This window comes from Alosa pseudoharengus, unplaced genomic scaffold (genome assembly GCF_046254945.1).
Source record: "Alosa pseudoharengus isolate Yale_2024_CS ecotype anadromous, Long Island Sound unplaced genomic scaffold, YU_APseudo_1.1 YU_APseudo_1.1_scf_7, whole genome shotgun sequence".
Classification (NCBI taxonomy): Eukaryota; Metazoa; Chordata; class Actinopteri; order Clupeiformes; family Clupeidae; genus Alosa; species Alosa pseudoharengus.
In genome coordinates, this window is record NW_027468859.1 from 22,249,971 (window position 1) to 22,269,187 (window position 19,217).

The 19,217-nt window shown below is 44.8% G+C and overlaps 2 protein-coding genes across 2 annotated transcripts; both read left to right on the forward strand.

Moving 5' to 3' along the window:
* Positions 1-1,848: 1,848 nt before the first annotated feature.
* On the forward strand, positions 1,849-4,480 carry actc2 (actin, alpha, cardiac muscle 2). The gene is made up of 7 exons (XM_076273310.1): positions 1,849-1,889; positions 2,475-2,619; positions 2,727-3,051; positions 3,166-3,327; positions 3,415-3,606; positions 3,816-3,997; positions 4,122-4,480. Exons 2-7 carry the CDS (start codon positions 2,491-2,493, stop codon positions 4,263-4,265), a joined length of 1,134 nt encoding a protein of 377 aa, XP_076129425.1. The 5' UTR covers positions 1,849-1,889; positions 2,475-2,490; the 3' UTR covers positions 4,266-4,480.
* Positions 4,481-5,762: 1,282 nt separating this feature from the next.
* Positions 5,763-7,177, forward strand: gjd2b (gap junction protein delta 2b). Its single transcript, XM_076272551.1, has 2 exons — positions 5,763-5,839; positions 6,334-7,177. Exons 1-2 carry the CDS (start codon positions 5,763-5,765, stop codon positions 7,175-7,177), a joined length of 921 nt encoding a protein of 306 aa, XP_076128666.1.
* The last annotated feature ends 12,040 nt before the right edge of the window (positions 7,178-19,217 follow it).

The window sequence follows — 19,217 nt, forward strand, 5'->3', positions numbered from 1 at the left end:
ACTGGGTGGTGGCACGTTACATCATCTGGCCCGTCCGTCATGTGATGCCGGTATGTCCCACCCCCCTTATACCCCCCAGCTAGTCCAGCCACAGTCCCACCACCACAAGTCCCCCTGTATGATTGGCAGAAGCAGACACTTTGCCCACGAGTGGGGCCACATATCACACCTGCTGACATGGACAGAAAGAAATATTAGCATTCCAAGGCCAAGTGATCATTCTTCACCAAAGCCTACCTGTGACCAGTGCGTGTCAACTGTCTCTTCTTACAGACCAAATTGGGAAGAAATTACAACATGGTTGGTTTGGAACAGGCCCAGATGTTAAATGATTAATACAGAAAAACAGTATGGTTTGTCTCAATGTTTATACGCATATAGAAAGTACTCTGTATCTCACCACACTTCTGTGTGTGTTCTGGCATCAGCCAATGATGTAGGCCAGATAGCGGCAGCCATCTTTACACAATCAAGCCTCTGGACACCATGCAGTGCCTGAAGAAAAAATATAACACTCAACCCTAAACAATTCCTGGAGCTGTAACTAATGAATCAAGACTTTGTCTAAACTGAGGGTTAGTGTTACCATTCCTTCCAATCCTTTCTGTGACCCTGGATACCATAAGGCAGAAATGCCCTCCAGTCTATAGTACAACTGGTGTTTACAGTAACCCTATGTGCTGTGCACTTCTCAAACATTTCCAGCAGCTAAGAATCCAAAGTCACAAATACTGTAAGAGAGACCAACAACATGTGCGTTCATAAAAACAGTTTGCCAAGAAAAAGAATGGAAAGGCTGAATTTAAATGAAAAAGTGGTGTGTAGAATAGACATTGTGATTCATTCTTTCAGGAAAAAATAGTGAGGATTAATTCAGATGTAGGCTGTGACCACATCACGCCTCAATGTCCAATACTGTCATTAATTCTAAATACATCTATGTTAATGCAGTTTTCTTTAAATTGTTCAGAAGATAGCACTGGCACTATTTCCTTGAACTTTCAAACTGAAGTCTAAATACACCCATGAGATCCTACTAAATACAGTGCTGAGAGAATGTACAGGCCTAGTTGTTGCCTTGAACTTTGACACTCTTGATTCCTTGTCAACTTGTCAAGCTTACGAATATAGCACATGTGACCCAGGGGTCTAAAGATGCATTTCCCCAATAACGCCAGACATTTAAATGGAGACCCTGAACTAGGCCGTTGAATGGGCACTGTCAAAGAAGTACATTACCATCATTGTTAAGTATGGATAGGTGATACAGTCCTTCAGGCATCCCCAGGGAGTGAGCACTGTCTCTTATGACATAATCCAGCATTTGTGTGCCTATTAGTCACAAGAAATGAAATTCAGTCTGATCATAAGAAATTAATGAACTAATCATAGCCCATGGCATTTACATGGCATGCAAACCATTTAATGTAACTTGGCATGATTAAATAAGCGCAAAAATTATTCACCAACATTAGTCATTTTCCCCCTCAAACACAATAGGAATATAGAGATGTACTGGAAGATAAATCATGTTTAAGGGGGGTCAGAGAAGGTCTTTGGCATGAGCACTTGAGCAGTTAGTCATTTACGGCTGCCCTCCTATTTGTTGCGATGAAAACACCGCTCTGCGCCCCCGCTGAGATGACCAGGCTTCTCCCACCCCCCATTCCTTACATGGGCGTGGGTCCAGGTTGCTGCTGTGGGGCCTCCCCGCTACGCGCCCTTCCATTCATGGCCACTTAGCTCTCAATGGCGCAGGAGCTACCAAATAAGGAGAAGGAGGTCTACCGTGTGCCGAGCCTCTTGTTGAGTAGGCTATATATTGGGAGTGGGCCTTTTGCACTTTTACCACAGCTCACCCTCAGGAAGCGACTTCTGGTGCTGAACTGGTGAGTAAATAGACCTGGTGCTTCTGAGACGTCTGCTCGGTCAGTGGAAGTCAATTACAAGACAGCTAGACTTGACTGTATTTCCTTACAAAATTCTCAGAGGGAATACCACGTTATTAGCGGTGAACCTTAAAAAATTAAGACTGGGAGCGCCTGAAGACATTTGCCTAATTTACTTTCAATTAAGTTAAATTTAACTTTTTTATTTTTAAAATGTACATAGCTGTTAAGTTTTAAGTAATTGTACATATCTGTTTTGTTTTGTTTTCACAACAAAAGTTATTGTAGTGTAAACAATATGCTTATAAGTCTATTAATGTTTCTGGAGAAGAGAGCACTATCATGAAGGCATTATGAAACGATTGTGAATCGATTAATATCGACTAATGTATCAGATATTCATCACATGTTGAATTTTCGTGGCCTCTTCCTAACTCTGTGTGTGTCTAGAAATGAGAAGATTCTGTGCGTAAAATGTAAACAGTCTGAGGCTCTAATGTGTATGGGTGTCTCACAACAGCAACTCTATTTTCTGCTCATTTACTCGCCATTTGTTCAAACAGCTGTGCTCTCTGTTGACATTAGATCCCCATCCAACACCATGTGTGACGACGACGAGACTACCGCCCTTGTGTGCGACAACGGCTCCGGCCTGGTGAAGGCTGGCTTTGCTGGAGACGATGCTCCCCGCGCTGTCTTCCCCTCCATCGTCGGTCGCCCCCGTCACCAGGTAATACCCGCGATATTCTGGTGCCTCAACAATACACTGCTTGGGCTGTTAGCATAACGACAACTGTTGGCACGTTTTAATGAATTGTTTCCCATTGTGTACTGTAGGGTGTGATGGTGGGTATGGGTCAGAAAGACTCATACGTGGGTGACGAGGCCCAGAGCAAGAGGGGTATCCTCACTCTGAAGTACCCCATCGAGCACGGCATCATCACCAACTGGGACGACATGGAGAAGATCTGGCACCACACTTTCTACAACGAGCTGCGTGTTGCCCCCGAGGAGCACCCCACCCTGCTCACTGAGGCCCCACTTAACCCCAAGGCCAACAGGGAGAAGATGACCCAGATCATGTTTGAGACCTTCAACGTCCCCGCCATGTATGTGGCCATCCAGGCTGTGCTCTCCCTTTACGCCTCTGGTCGTACCACTGGTGAGTATAAGAGCGGTGTGATTTTAACACAACGTTGTGATTTTAACAAAACAAACCATAACAAAACATTTTTTATTATTATTGAGGTGTTCAAACATCGTTTATCTTAATTAGGTATTGTGCTGGACTCCGGTGATGGTGTGACCCACAACGTCCCCATCTATGAGGGTTACGCTCTTCCCCACGCCATCATGCGTCTGGATCTGGCCGGTCGCGATCTGACTGACTACCTGATGAAGATCCTGACAGAGCGTGGCTACTCCTTCGTGACCACTGGTATGTCAGACACGTTAAAATGTAATTCTCACCACACTGTAGTTTCACTCCATCATCGACTTATCGACTAATATTTTAACTTGACAGCTGAGCGTGAGATTGTGCGTGACATCAAGGAGAAGTTGTGCTACGTCGCCTTGGACTTCGAGAATGAGATGGCCACCGCTGCCTCTTCCTCCTCCTTGGAAAAATCTTACGAGTTGCCTGACGGCCAGGTCATCACCATTGGCAACGAGCGTTTCCGCTGCCCTGAGACCCTGTTCCAGCCCTCCTTCATTGGTGTGTTTTGTTAACAGTTACTGCATGTTAAGCCTAGACTGTTAGTTTACAGACATGTCGATGCCAAAACATTAGATTTAAATTTGTAATGCTATTTATTTTGATTGTTCTTTTTATCCACCCTGAATGTAATGGGAGCTGTCCATTTCAGCACCATCGGTTCTTTGCTGCAACTGATCACGGCTGTCAATCTATCCTCATTCCAACAGGTATGGAATCTGCTGGTATCCATGAGACGACCTACAACAGCATTATGAAGTGTGACATTGATATCCGCAAGGATCTGTACGCCAACAACGTCCTCTCAGGTGGTACCACCATGTACCCTGGTATTGCTGACCGCATGCAGAAGGAAATCACCGCTCTGGCCCCCAGCACCATGAAGATCAAGGTGAGAGTCGTCTGTCAGTTGAACCTTGAGTAATGTATTTTATTGTGATTACAAGTATACTCCCTGAATGTTAAAGATGTACGAAGACATGACGTTAACAAAAGCAATTCCACTTCTCTCCTAGATCATTGCTCCTCCTGAGCGTAAGTACTCCGTCTGGATCGGCGGCTCCATCCTGGCTTCCCTGTCCACCTTCCAGCAGATGTGGATCAGCAAGCAGGAGTACGACGAGGCTGGCCCCTCCATCGTGCACAGGAAATGCTTCTAAACAACTCGACGCTGCTGGTCTTCACCGCTTATGAATGCCAAAAACTCTCACCATTACCTCCGCCTGTTCCTCAGGCAGCCCTCCTTTGCTTTATGTTCTTGTACAGTATGTTTACACCGAATTGCAATTTATATGTGGACATTTTCTGGTTTATAAATGAATTTATATGTGGATATTTATTGCTTTATAAAATAAACAAGACCCGGGACTTGTAACGCAATTGGTTTCTTTAAATGTGTCGTGCATGAGTGTGAAATCACATCAGCGCGTTTTCATACCTCTGGTTCCAACGAGTGAACTGAGGAAGTTCAATGACACCTGGAACAGAGCCCACACTCCACTGATTCAATTAGCACCAGTGCTAAAAATAGATGCTTTCTAGGAGGAAACGGTGGAAACTAATGTGAGCATAGGCTATCAGATGCAAATGAGCAGGGTGCATTTGAATGAGGAAAATTAGGCATTACATCAGAATTGCAATTTTGCAAAAGAAAAAAAAGACGGAAACGGGTTAAATGCAAGCGCGTGTGCTCAGCACACCACCGGAGACAGTCGAACGAGTTGTTTCTATTTTTGAAAGCACTCGTGCAGCCGTGTAAAGCGATTACCCACTCAGGAGAGTACTCTCACTGAGTCAAGTTTATCTAAGGCATTATCGTCCCCTAAACACAACAACTGTTTGCTTCAGGAGAAGACAGCTGTTTTGTCAGAAAACATAGGGTATAAATAGAAGGGCTACCAGGTGTGAGAGTCTTACTTAAGCAAATATGAAACACTTCCACGCTAATCACAAGTCAAGATGAAACCTCAGTAAATACATTAATCAATAAATCATGTTTTCAATTCAGTTACAACAACAAATTCATTCTCTCTGTCTTCAGTGTTTCAGAGAGAGAGAGGGGGAGAGAGATAGAGAGAAAAAGAGAACGAGAGAGAGAGAGAGACGATTACTTTAATCTGTCTCTGAAACCGTGCTGTCATCGGTCTGTCACGGTTTTGCGTGTGCAGCGGCCGTTGGACATCCCAGCTGATTTGGCTGAAACACCACTAACCACTCCATTTATTACCGATTAATCTGGTGCAGTTTGGCATATTCGGAGAATAAAGAAACCGAGAAATGCTAGTGCTCCTGGTTAGCTCTCCAACAACCTGTCTGCGCGTGACGCGAGGGAGGGGGGTCTACTTAAAGCAGGATTAGCGCAAGCCAAACATTATACTGAAGTCCCCGTCAGTCCATTCAGGCTCCGCGCGACCTATCGTCCTGCTCGGCAGATCGAAAATAGGAGGGCTTTATACTAATCAGCACTTCAGTTTTGCGCGAGCAAAAGTGCTGGGTCGTCGTGCAAGCCTCTGTTAGAAGCGCAAGAGGCAAGGGGGCAGCATACGCGCGTGATCAATGCATTCGCCAAATACAATAAGAGCGTGCGGAGAAGAGGACAGGGAACGAGAGTAGATATACATTTTCTTTTTAGCGAAGAGTTTTAACACATCATCCGAATGACAATGGGGGAATGGACGATACTAGAGCGGCTGTTAGAGGCTGCTGTCCAGCAGCACTCTACTATGATCGGAAGGTAAGAGAAAAACTGGAAAGACAGTAGAAACACCTGGGCGAGCCCAGTACATAGTAATCACAGCAAACTAGTTGCTACACCTTCAATTGCAGAGCTTTACCTTGTAGCGCCTCGAAGTAAAACATATAACATTACCTCCAGTCTGTACGATACGACGTTTGGAGATAGCGTGTTTTTCTATGAAGTAGCCTATATTGATATATGACATGTGGAAATATTTACAATTAGGGGCTAAAGCATTTTTCAATCATTTTAGAGTTCGTTGTAAACATTTATAAAGCATGTTGCTCACGATTCAGGTTGGAGCTTTTCTTCTGAGCGCTCCCAAGGTGAGGGTCTTTTCAGCACTGGACAGCTCCACGGATTTATGGCTGGCGTATAGCATTAGTTCGATTATTTTCAGCAAAGTGTTTATGTCTTTCATCTGTTTCATAGTGTCACTCTGCATTCATATTATGACCTGACTGAAAATCTTTTTTTGTTCACTTTTTTAGGATCCTACTAACAGTGGTAGTGATCTTCCGGATTCTAATAGTCGCTATAGTGGGAGAGACGGTGTACGACGACGAGCAGTCCATGTTCGTGTGTAACACGCTACAGCCAGGCTGCAACCAGGCTTGCTACGACAAAGCATTCCCAATATCCCACATCAGATACTGGGTATTCCAGATCATCATGGTGTGCACCCCCAGTCTCTGTTTTATCACCTACTCCGTGCACCAGTCGGCAAAGCAGAAGGAGCGGAGGTTCTCCACTGTTTACCTTTCTCTGGACAAGGACCAGGATTCTATGAAAAGAGACGACAGTAAAAAGATCAAGAACACAATTGTGAACGGAGTACTACAGAACACGGAGAACTCAACAAAAGAATCCGAGACGGATTGTCTTGAAGTGAAGGAGATGCCTAGTTCAGTCATGAGAACTACCAAGTCCAAAATGAGACGTCAAGAAGGCATCTCAAGATTCTACATCATCCAGGTCGTTTTTCGAAACGCGCTAGAGATAGGGTTTTTAGTGGGTCAATACTTCCTCTACGGATTCAATGTCCCTGCCGTGTATGAATGTGATCGATACCCCTGCATCAAAGATGTTGAGTGCTACGTTTCAAGACCAACGGAGAAGACCGTGTTTCTGGTCTTCATGTTCGCCGTCAGTGGGATATGTGTGGTCCTGAACCTCGCAGAACTCAACCACCTTGGCTGGAGGAAAATCAAAACAGCTGTGAGGGGTGTACAGGCTAGGAGAAAGTCAATTTACGAGATCAGAAACAAAGACTTGCCGCGTATGAGCATGCCCAATTTCGGTCGCACTCAGTCGAGTGACTCCGCCTATGTGTAGCGCCTATCAGGCTGCTGGGGGTCAACATGGTGGATAACAGCTGTATTGAGACAAAACAGAAATAATGATGTGTTGGATAGTTCATCTCACCAATTTCCTTTGAAGTAGGTGGGGTAGATCAATTTAATTTGTCTTGTACAGACAATTTAAAAAACAAACGGACCAAACGTTTGTTTGTCATATTTATGAAAAAAAGGCACTGATGCAACTTTTTGGTATGGTTTATATTTTCTAATGTCTTAGATGACGAACATATGATTTACGTGTTCATTTACTCCTTGGTTCACGTCATCAGCTGAACGTGGGGGTAAATACATATTGCACTAAATATGACGAGCCAAACGTACCTGATTTATGAGATGAAGGTGTTCTTACAGTGAACTTACCACCGGTTTTGACATCATCCAGACGACAAACCTCTCACACCATATATATGTTTTCTTGGTATTTATTAACGAGTTTCCATTTGGCATCAAACTTACAGTAGCTTCTATATACAGTAGCCTATTTTCATTCTCTATGTTTTTGGTTGCCTGCGCTCACACCATCGACCTTAACATAAACTGTCACTCCATTGCTTTAAAGCCGAGTAGCAGAACGATAGCTTGGAGACTACTGCACATGCTAACGTCTGCGACTTGTTAATTTTATTTATTTTTTTATACCAAAGCGCCCATTTTGCTTCCATTTGTGAAAAAATGTGTTCTGTTGCTTCTGTGTATTCAAGTGCCATACATGTACATAGATATATACATATTACATAGAGAGAATATACTATTCATCATGAAAGATAAAGTCCACGAGTGGATGACACCAGATGCTAAATTCTGTCCCTTTAATTTATATTGACATGGGTAAAATGGAAATTGTAAACTAATATTCATATTTTATTTGTATAACTGAAGAAGCCATAATCCTTATGTGTTCTACGAGTATATCTATGAGAAATAACTCGAAAAGAAAACAGCACAATTTAAATATGATTCAGTATTTAAGTAAAGGGGACAGGTTGACAGGCCCCTGGTGCTACCATTTTCCCCAAAAAATGAATGATGCAATCTGTTGATGTGAAAAGAAACAGAGAAAAACAAAAAAACATATATTAATGTGTAAAAATAAAAAGAAAAGTGGAATTCATGTACCCAACTTTGGTGTGACGTGTGTTTGCCTTTTTTGCATTTTGCACCTGTGCTTGACAAGATTTCCCCCTTTAGTTTAACCTACTACTAGTAGTACAGAACATCACAAGCTCTCCTTTCCGTATGTCAGGCCGTAAAGGAATGTGCAGACGTTCTGACTCCACAGTGCAGTGCTCCTGAGTGGGCCTGTGGCAAGTGCCCTCTGTCTGCTGCACCAACCCCCCTTTTCGCACATTATTCTTCTCGCATTTCCAGCAGGGGCTTAAAAAGCTTAGATGCCCCTCCTGTTTCTTTCTCCCGCGTCAGCAGCGGAGGGGATGAACCTGATCCAGGTACAGAAAGTCATGCCTTTCATGGCTCTCCGTGCCGCGGGTAGCTGACACTGTGTTTATGACAGCGCCATCCGCTGGGAGGAGGTGGGGGGAGGTGAGGGGTGGAGGAGGCAGAGCTTGGGGGCTGCGCTCCCCTGTGGGACGCTCCTGTCACTTGGTCTGGGGATGCAACCACCAACCCCTGCTCCCCCTCCCCTGCCTTTCTCCCCCTCTTCTTGCTCCTTGTCCTACCCCACACCACTGCCCCCCCACCCCCCTGCCACCCCCCTTTCAACTTCCGCTACACTCCCCATCACCACACGCGCCCTTGCAGGTGAGGCGAGGAGAGAGAGGAGCAGGGCCCGCGCTGTGCCACAGCTTGCCTCACCAAGGTCAGGGACAAAAGTGCTGAAGGCTGCACCCCCGCGCCCCCCCAGCAGCGCTTTGAAACCCCCACACCCGCCCCACCCCTACCCATCCGTCACCCCCCAAACCGCTTCTCCTCCCTCTCCACGACGCCACCCTCCCCTCCCCCGCTCCTCCTGGGACACCAAGATGACTCTGCAGAGCGAGCGAGCAGAGGGATGAAGAGGAGGAGGAGGAGGAGGAGGAGGAGGAGGAGCAGGAGAAGGAAGGCATTGGGTGGTGGTGGTGGGGGGGATGGCAGAGAAAAAAATCGAAGCGTGTGCAAGAGAGAGGCCTTGACAGATCAATCTGGAATTCAGCAGGGACCTCCAGTTCCTCGCTGACGCCAGGCGAGCACGACGAAGTCCACCCTGAACAACACACACAACACACACACACACACACACCAAACACATCCATCCATCTCCTCCTCACTCCATCCCTATCATGTCTGTGGGGGACTACTTCAGTAACCTGCGCTGCAAAGACCTGCTGTCCCAAACTCTGTGTACAGAACAGTCCACACAAAATGACTCATTTCCAGGTGAAGACGCAGCTGTAGGACGCTGTGTGCAGATACTGGCCTTGTCAAAAGTCTGCCCGGTATACAGGTCATGATTATATGTAATGGCCCACTGAATGATTGTGCTAATGCTTCTAATGGTGGCCAAGAGGGGAAAGTATTTCAAAAGACATCTAAAACTAATGTTACATTAATAAACAATTCAATTCCCCACTCGGCCGCCTATACCACTGTTTGCTTTTACATCATTACGTCATGGCCCATATCTACTTTCTGCGCAAAGACCACATTTCTTTTTCTCTCTCTTTTTTTTCTCCCTCACGATCACTCTGTTCTCTCTCTATAAGAGCAAAGAGCAGGCAGTTAGACATGCATACATACATAAATACATACATTTATACTCATCATAAATATTCATGCTACACACGCTAGATGGGAGTACTGATAGCCAGTGAGTCGTCTCTGTCGTTCTCGCAAATATTTTATGCCGTGCTCTTGAACAGAGACCTGCGCACTGGCGAGCCTTGAGATCCACAATTGTGTGTAACACCTAAAGTATCAGCCTCACCTGAGGGCTAAATACTGTTTGCTCATACTGTTGATTGGAGACATTAGCATATGGTTTGAAAATTGATTATAACTTTAATGGGTTGATTTGGCACTGCCCTTGAATCATGTATTCAAATGTGCCTGCATTTATTTATAGTCTTATTCTCTCTCTCTCTCTCTCTCTCTTTCTGGTGGAAATGCATACAACTGTCTTAAGAGCTTTTGTATAGTTAAGTGCTAGACATAGTGGCATGTAGTTTTGTCAAGCAAAGAATACAATAGCAGAAGGCTAAAAGCACCTTTCCCATGCATGTGATTCTGTGCATCTCTTCTTTCAGAATTCAATGTGACTGCAGAGTGTATGTGTGTGTGTGCGTCATTATGTATGTGTGTGTATGTTTAGGTGTATGTACAGTATATGTGAGTGGGAAAGTTATGTATGTGTGTATGTGTTCATGTGAGTATGTGTGTGTGTGTGTGTGTGTGTGTTAGTGAGTATGATTATGGGTGTCTTTCTGTGTGTGTGTGTTTAGTCATATGCATATGACTGCTAGAGTTTGTGTGTGACTGTGTGTGTGTGTGTGTCAGTCTGTTCAGGGGGCTTTCTCGTGGTATGGCAGATTAAGGCATCAAAGCGCTCGGCAGGCAGTGTATGGGAGAGACGTGGGTCCTGGAGCCCAATCCCATGAGGCTTCATCTTCCATCCTCTGTCAAACCTGAAACATTATTACAGTGCGAAGGATTTCAAAATGATCAAAACACCTCCACCATACATGCCATTTTTTGACAAAAGAATGGATCGCCTTGAGGGATTATTGCTGTGGAGCACAGGCATTTCACACACAGGCAAAACAGAGGGAAGTATACAGATATCATACTTACATATTTGTTTCAAAGTGTGTTCATGAAGCTCAGCTACTAGAACTTGATAACAATAATCATGTCATGGAGTCAATGTCCAGAGAGCACACACAATGATAAAAACAAATGATAAGGTAAAATCTAAATGCAGACCTGCAGCGTATGCCAAAAGTGGACAAAAGCGGTGTTTAAATACAATGTAAATTATTGAAATACTGAAAAAAATTAATGTAAAGCATATGTGTGGAGAAGAAATATAATGTAAAGCATATGTGTGGAGAAGAAATATAATGTAAAGCATATGTGTGGAGAAGAAATATAATGTAAAGCATATGTGTGGAGAAGAACCAACACTATGAAAGGTGCTTTGGCATCCCTTGTCCTCCCCAGAGGACGGTTAAAAAAGGGCACATGATGACGAGGAAAAGGAGCAGTGAGTGCGGGCGTCGTGCCTGTGGGAGTCCTTGAGGCCAACTGGGCACTGGGCACTGAGCCCAGGAGACTCAGAGGTTTCTATAAGGTCGCAGAGACCCACTCAGCCACAGATTTATAGTTGTTGCAAGAACAAAATTACAGCTCACGGTTTCCAGGAATGCCACAGGTGATGTAATAGTGAGGCACCCTTCAGAGGGAATTGTACACATATGGATCATCTCCAGAGAGGACCACCACAGTCACTGCCATCAGTCAGCTAAAATACTATTCAGATGAACATGAATGAATCTACAAACCTCAGCAACATCAGAGTTCCTTGTCAGCGTTTAACAATTTTTTTTGTTTTTACAGTGTTGTATTTCCTATTTCCATTGCACTGATAAACATTTTCACTAATGCTTGTGGGTTATATGGAGAGTTTTACAGACTCGTTGCGAAGCGTACTCCATTTGAAAACCTGGAATGACTTGAAGGCTCATTCTTAGTATCGGTTTCAGCGACATCTGTTATTCTACAACCGAGCGACTGTCCCAGCACACCTTTAGCAGGTGCCAGCTCTGCCTAGCGATGGTGAATGCTATCGTTATCATTAGCAGAAGCAGCATCAAAAAAGGTGTTGATAATAACGGCAGAGAAGCTTTTGGCCTCCATGAACTCAAACAGCTCAACAATTATTATGCAATGCCTTATCCCCTGTTACTTCTGCACTAGCTGAATGTGAGATATAACACTTGCTGAGCAAGGCTTCTGAGGCAAATGCGAAAGCCTGGACTGATGCTGGATTTACTGGCTTAATCTGTTTAACTAATCTAGCCCGGCATCTATCCCTATTCTCCTGCTCCTGAGGTCATCAGTAACTCATCAGGGTAATTGCCTTGTAGAGTGAGACATTGCCTAATTTAGGGATAGAGCGAGAAAGAGGCCATTAGCCATTTGCGCTCATGCTAAAAAATCTGTTTTGTGGTGGTTAGGCTCCATTGCTAGGGGAGAAAAGTTATAGGGCCTAAATTTAGCAACAGTGTATCCAAGAGACAAGGAAAACATGCTGAGCTCTACATGCCCAAGACAGACAGGGATGGGAATAAAGTGCAAGAGGGAGAGAAAGAGGGAAAGAAAAGAAGACAGAGATTGACACTGGACATGTTGCGGCCAAATAATGCCCCCTAAAAATCCTGCCTGCTGTTACTGAACTCTGAGAGTAGAGCTGTGAGTATTTGGATATTTGAAGTCACTGCAGGCGCGAAGAACAGGTGTGATCCTAGCGGGCGGGAAACTGCTAATGAATAGCTCGAAGGCTCTACTGCATCTGTCAAAATGTGCTCTTACAGCAGAGGCGCAAGCATCACTGGGGGGAGTAAAAATAATGCCTAGCACTGTGCCATCTGCACAACAGACCCCCAAAAAAAGCACTTGACTGAGACTTTCTGCTTCCGGTTGGGTGCCATAGCCTAGCACCTGACACATATGACAAGATCAATTACTGCTGTTATTTTCTCACCTGGTTTAGCACACACTGTGGTCAAATAATAGTCATGCCTTGACACAATAGGTGCTTGTGTTCTATTTTTATAGGTGAGATGAATGCTGGTCTTTGGAAACCCCTCACCGTGATAAGACATAATTGTAAGGTATATTAACAGAGGAAGCTCTGTTGTTCCATTACATGATGTCATTAACCTTACCGTGCAGTGGCTGGGTTGGAGTCTTTCAGATGCACTGAAGCAGAAACCATCAAGAGAACCTGGTCTGTTAAAAAAGAAACATGACTTATGCCTCACTTCAATTGAAACTGTTCATTTTACGCTACATTGCTCTCAATAAAGATCAATAACAGGATCAATGGCACATTTACATAGGCGCTCTCTCTTTCTCTCTCTCACTCAATCTCTTTCTCTCTCTAATTCATAACTAAAACACAACATGATAAGCATGCAACTGAAGAAGGCCATAGAGATACACCGGGGATACATTTATTTTGCCTGGCGACACATGATGGCTGGCTGGCGCTGATTGCTTGTGCGCTCCTAGTTTGGCCTGGACACACTGGCCACATCCTCTTCCCAGTTTAGCGTTTCCACAGCAGCAATTCTCTGGAACAGCTGTCCACTCCTGTCCTGTCATTCACCCCCCAGTTTCCTGTGTAATCCCTGCCACAAGCTAACATAATGCATCTGGTCACATGACTGCCATCTCTATCTCTGTGCCTCTTATTCTAACTCATGATACTGGTATGTATATGCCAGGCAGGGGAACTTGAAATCTACATGTAGACATATATTCATACATATTGCATGCAGGCATGTATGTACATTTGAGGTCACTCATTTTACTTACTTATGGTACAGTCCTTATTGAATGTATGTATGTTTTCAAGTCTAAAACCACAGTATATGTACATGTATTTGTACATATGCACATACATGTATGTAGTATGTGTGTATCTGTGTATGTGTATCTGTGTGTGTCTGTGTGCGTGTGTGTGTGTCTGTGTGTCTGTGTGCGTGTGTGCGTGTGTGTGTGTATCTGTGTGTGTCTGTGTGCGTGTGTGTGTGCGCGTGCGTGTGTGTGTGCCTCATACTCTATATATGCTCTAACAGTGACTCCTATTAGCAGCCTGTCCGGCTGTGCTTTCATTTAGAGCCCTCCTTAACACGGACAAAGCCTGAGGTCTGAGTAATACCCTCCCATGGTCACCACAACCCGCCCCCCACCCACTGCCCACTCACACTACCCCCCTCTCCACTGCCTCCCCACACTCCACTTACTGTCAGAGCTCCCTCAAATATAGTAGCAGTGGCTGGAGCGCGGGTCGCCGGCCCATGCGTCCCTGCTGCGCTGCTTGATAGATTCGTCCCTGAGGCTGAATGAAGATTGATCCCCGCCGTGCAGGGATGGAGGGATGGAGGATCGAGGGGCCGGTGGCTCTGGCCTCGGTGTTGAGGGGAGAGAGAGAGAGAGAGAGAGAGAGAGAGAGAGAGCAGGTGTCTGATTTCCTCACCGGTGTCTGATTACCTGGGCACTGCGGCTTTCACAGCATCTCATCACACACACACACACACACACACACACACACACACACACACACACACACACACACACACACACACACACCATGTGGTGTGCATCTGCAGGTGTGAGCACACATCACTCACAAACAAAACACACACAAAAATGATTGCCACATTCACACCTCCATATGCGATGAAACTGACACACATTATCACACAACCAAGAGCACAAGCCTACAGTATACAAACATGTGATGTTTACAGAATTCTTACCAACAAACCCATTCAATAAAGACACTCATCACTGACCATCAACGACATGTACAGGAGTACAAGCATACAAATTAAACATACAAACAACCTTCACAATCTCCTCATATTATGTCCCCTCCATGGCATCTATAGAGGAGGGTCACAGGATGTACACAGGAAGTACGTGGGGGGCTGTATTGATGATGAGGGACATTACAGTAATACTTCCCAGCAGGCTATTTATAGGCCATAGTATCTGATAACAGTAGGAAATTAAAATGTGAGCAGGCCTTTTCGTCACTCGCGTCGCTACAGACCAATTACACAATCGCATTATCTCTTTATCCATCTCCCAGAGCACAAAACACACACACTCATAACTACACAGTCACACATATAAACACACACACACACACACACTCATAACCACACAGTCACACATATAAGCACACACACACTCACTCAATCACACACATAAACACACAAACACACACACACACACACACACACTCATAACCACACAGTCACACATATAAACAGACACAGACACACACACACACACACACACACACACACACACACATACTCTCATTCAGTCACACACACTCACACACATAACCACACACACACACACTCATAATCACTCAGTCACACATATAAACACACACACACACTCAGTCACACACGTTTGCACACATAAACACACACCCCCCCCCCCCACACACACACACATAACCATACAGTCACACACATAAACACACACACCGACATAAATGCACACATACACTCACTCGCTCAGACTCACACACATAAAAATACACACACACACACACACACACACACACACACACACACACACACACATGGGTACAGTGACTGGACAGTAGTCTAGTCACATGAGGACAGGTAGTTCCCTTTGAGTGGAGCCAAGAAAAGATCAGCCCACGCTAATCTCCGATTAGCTCCACATGTAAGTGGATTATTAATTACTGCGTCACCACACTGCAGTAGTCACACACACACACACACGCATCATAAACAAACAAACGTGCAACTCATTCGGAAACATGTGAATGAGTGGGTGGAAAACAAACAAACACACACAACCACGGGCCTCACGGTGCAGGAGGCCACACAGTGTCTTGGCTGTGTCTACGGGCCTCACGGTGCAGGAGGCCACACTGTCTTGGCTGTGTCCACTGGCCTCACGGTGCAGGAGGCCACACAGTGTCTTGGCTGTGTCTACGGGCCTCACGGTGCAGGAGGCCACACTGTCTTGGATGTGTCCACGGGCCTCACGGTGCAGGAGGCCACACAGTGTCTTGGCTGTGTCCACGGGCCTCACGGTGCAGGAGGCCACACTGTCTTGGCTGTGTCCATACTTGCTGTCCCACAGAAAGCTGAGTTGATGAGAGAAGAGCTCAGTAATAACTAAATCCCTGGATCATGAACATGATTATGTCATTGTTTCCGCCGTGACCCCTGGCTTTACGTGATGCGTTGGCATATTCCACGTTGTATATGATGCACGTGTGTGTGTGTGTGTGTGTGTACAGTATGTTATGTACATACACAAGCAGGCTTGGAATTTCATGATTTTAGGGGCAAGGCCACTTGGCCTTCAGTTGGGCATATTTGGAGTGGGGCACAAAGGCCACACATCAGGGCACCAAGGCCAGAGTTAACTATACAGTAGGCTACATAAAAATGATCAGTTGTATTTAGCCTAGTGACTAACCTAGTGAGGTCGTAATTCGTCCGCCGCTCACGCGCCTTGAACCCGCACACCTCCATACACACCGGCATGGGAGTCGAACGCTCTAACCACTGAGCTAAAAGCCCAGGCTTGCAACTCAGCGGTTAGAAGCGTTCTTAAGGTTAGGGGTGTGAGGATTTACACAGGAAACTAGCACGCTAGCTTAGTTCACCTCTGTTACAATAGTCACAGCAGTACACCTGCATCACTGTATGAAACATTACAAAAACATGAAACATATTACATAGAATTGTAAATCATCTGATGTTAATACTTACAGATATCTAGGCTATATTTAAATTTTGGCCTGTTATTAAATCATGTATTGAACAATTTAAGCACAGCTCAGCTTTAAGAAACTCATGCTTAGCATTTTGTGATCATTAAGGCTACTTTGACAAACTCAGCTGTATATCTTCTGATTTTAATATTTAGATATCTAGGCAATATTTGTAACATTTATTTTGTATTTGGCCTGTTATGAAATCATGTTTTAATCTATTTAAACACATTGTTACATTGTAAAGTTGGAGACATGCATGTCGAAATTTGCTGCAAATTCATTACCAGATTACTCTGGAACGGCTAAGTGTACAGGGGAATGCTTTACACCTTTGTCTTCAGTTAGGTCTGCTGTTCATTCTGATGTATGGTTTGTCATGTGTTGAGTGAAGAGTTTGTGAAGTATTCCACCGAGATGAATGGGTAGGGAGATGGGCGCAGAACTGTGTGTAGAATAATATGATTAAATTTAAAGTCACTTTTCTCGTGAACCGTGTAATTAATTTGCGCTGTGAATGCTAAGATTATTTTGACAGGCCATAGGCTAAATAAAAAAAATATCGCTACTTGTCAGACGCAAAGCAGAATACTGGAAGAAGGGGACACCAAGGCCACAGTGGCCTGTGAATCTTTGATTTTCAAAGAGGCATCGTGGACAACGGAAAGGGCAATGGCCGCCATGGCTGCCGTGAAATTTCAATTGTGTACACAAGTATACCGAGTATGTGTGTGTACATAAACAAGTGCTGTGTACATATGTAAGTGCCATCTGTGATATGTGTGTTCATGTGTGTGTATTTGTAACCAAATTCCCCACTATGGTGAAAATCAGACAAGATGTATAAGTATAAGTGTATATACTCTTTTGATCCCGTGAGGGAAATTTGGTCTCTGCATTTATCCCAATCCATGAATTAGTGAAACATATTCAGCACACAGTGAACACTGTGTGAACACACAGTGAGGTGAAGCACACACTAATCCCGACGCAGTGAGCTGCCTGCTACAGCGGCGATCAGGGAGCAATGAGGGGTTAGGCTTTGCTCAAGGGCACTTCAGCCGTTCCTACTGGCCAGGGTTCAAACCGGCAACCCTCCGGTTACAAATCCGAAGCGCTAACCAGTAGGCCACGGCTGCCCATGTCAAAACAAATTCTTTTCTAAAGTGAGTGAATGGGAAGTCCCCACTAAGATATAAATACAGGTGTGTGTGTGTGTGTGTGTGTGTGCACATGTTAGTGAACCTCTGGGTGTTTTTGTATTACATGATTTATTTGTTTGCCTGTGTATGAGGGCATGTGTTTTTCCGTGTATTATATGTTCTCCAAACTGTGTGTGTATTTCTTACCACTTTACAGTCCTGCTGTGGAGGTCTCATTCACTCCCCCCCTCATGGTGGCATCTCCACTGCTCCCCTCAAGTGTCGCCATCATACTGTAGCCGCCCAGAGGGTTAAAGTCACACTGTATCACCTTTATTGGGCCATATATTTCCCACACATCCTTCCGGCTGGTGACAGCCATGTTGAAGTGGTAGTCTTTACAGGGAGAGCTTGCTTCTGCTATGTCTTCACACTCTAGGAACCAACATTGGTAAAAATATATATATAACATATAAACAAATACAGTTATTTAAAACGGAAAATTAGCATACATACACTGTGAGTATGATGTCTGCCATTTTTCAGTCTGCCGAACCCTCCATTTCGCACCAGCTTGTCTGTGTGAGCAGGGCTCCCCAGGGTATGATTTATGGCCTGAGGGCCACTTGAGTGGGGATTTATGGGTGATTTCCAAGGCCCCCTCGCTACACAGCCCTGATGAGAATGAGCAATCAATAAGATAATGGTGGCCAAAACAGTGGACAGGCTGAATTTATTTTATTGGTGGGCGCCGTAACTCCTGTCGGGGCTGGACTGTGGCATATACTGTAACGTCTCTGACCTTCACTGGAACACCCGCTACTGTATAACAGAATCCAAAAAAAAAAAAAAGGCCTGTCTCAGATGTGTGTCCTTCACAGGTAAGCACATCAGGCACCATAAAGACAACGAGGCTAGATTAGCATGCAGCAACAGTTAAGGTTGCCGTGACAATGTGCTCTACTTTGACAGATGAGTGTTCAGGGCGTTGACGGGAGCAGTGCAGGAGCTCATGCATAACGGCACAGGGAAGTCGCATGTGATAACGGGTCTAACAGCAGTGCACGGTGGCAGGGAGGAAGCCTACATCAGGCCACGCACACAAAGGAGGAGGCAGGCATTAGCTTCTCCACCCATTGTCTCTTTTATTTCTCTTACGTAAGTAAGGGTTCCTCAGTTTACACTGACTTCATTCTGCCTTCAAAATGTTCAGACATATGCATTTTGACAAAGACAAGTGATCAATAAGTGATCAATGATACCATGTAATTGCATATGTGAAAATGTAAACATTTTATGTACAAATGTTTTCTAGAAACAACATACAGGTTGTCCAGAAGCCTACTGTAGTTGTCAGTGTCAGTGACTATGATCAACAA

Bases quoted from the DNA above. Each gene is read 5' to 3' on its own strand.
- gjd2b (XM_076272551.1), top strand. From the start codon at position 5,763: ATGACAATGGGGGAATGGACGATACTAGAGCGGCTGTTAGAGGCTGCT. The intron at 5,840-6,333 runs GTAAGAGAAAAA...TCACTTTTTTAG, and splicing joins CACTCTACTATGATCGGAAG to GATCCTACTAACAGTGGTAG.
- actc2 (XM_076273310.1), top strand. From the start codon at position 2,491: ATGTGTGACGACGACGAGACTACCGCCCTTGTGTGCGACAACGGCTCC. The intron at 3,328-3,414 runs GTATGTCAGACA...TTAACTTGACAG, and splicing joins CTACTCCTTCGTGACCACTG to CTGAGCGTGAGATTGTGCGT. The intron at 3,998-4,121 runs GTGAGAGTCGTC...CTTCTCTCCTAG, and splicing joins CCAGCACCATGAAGATCAAG to ATCATTGCTCCTCCTGAGCG.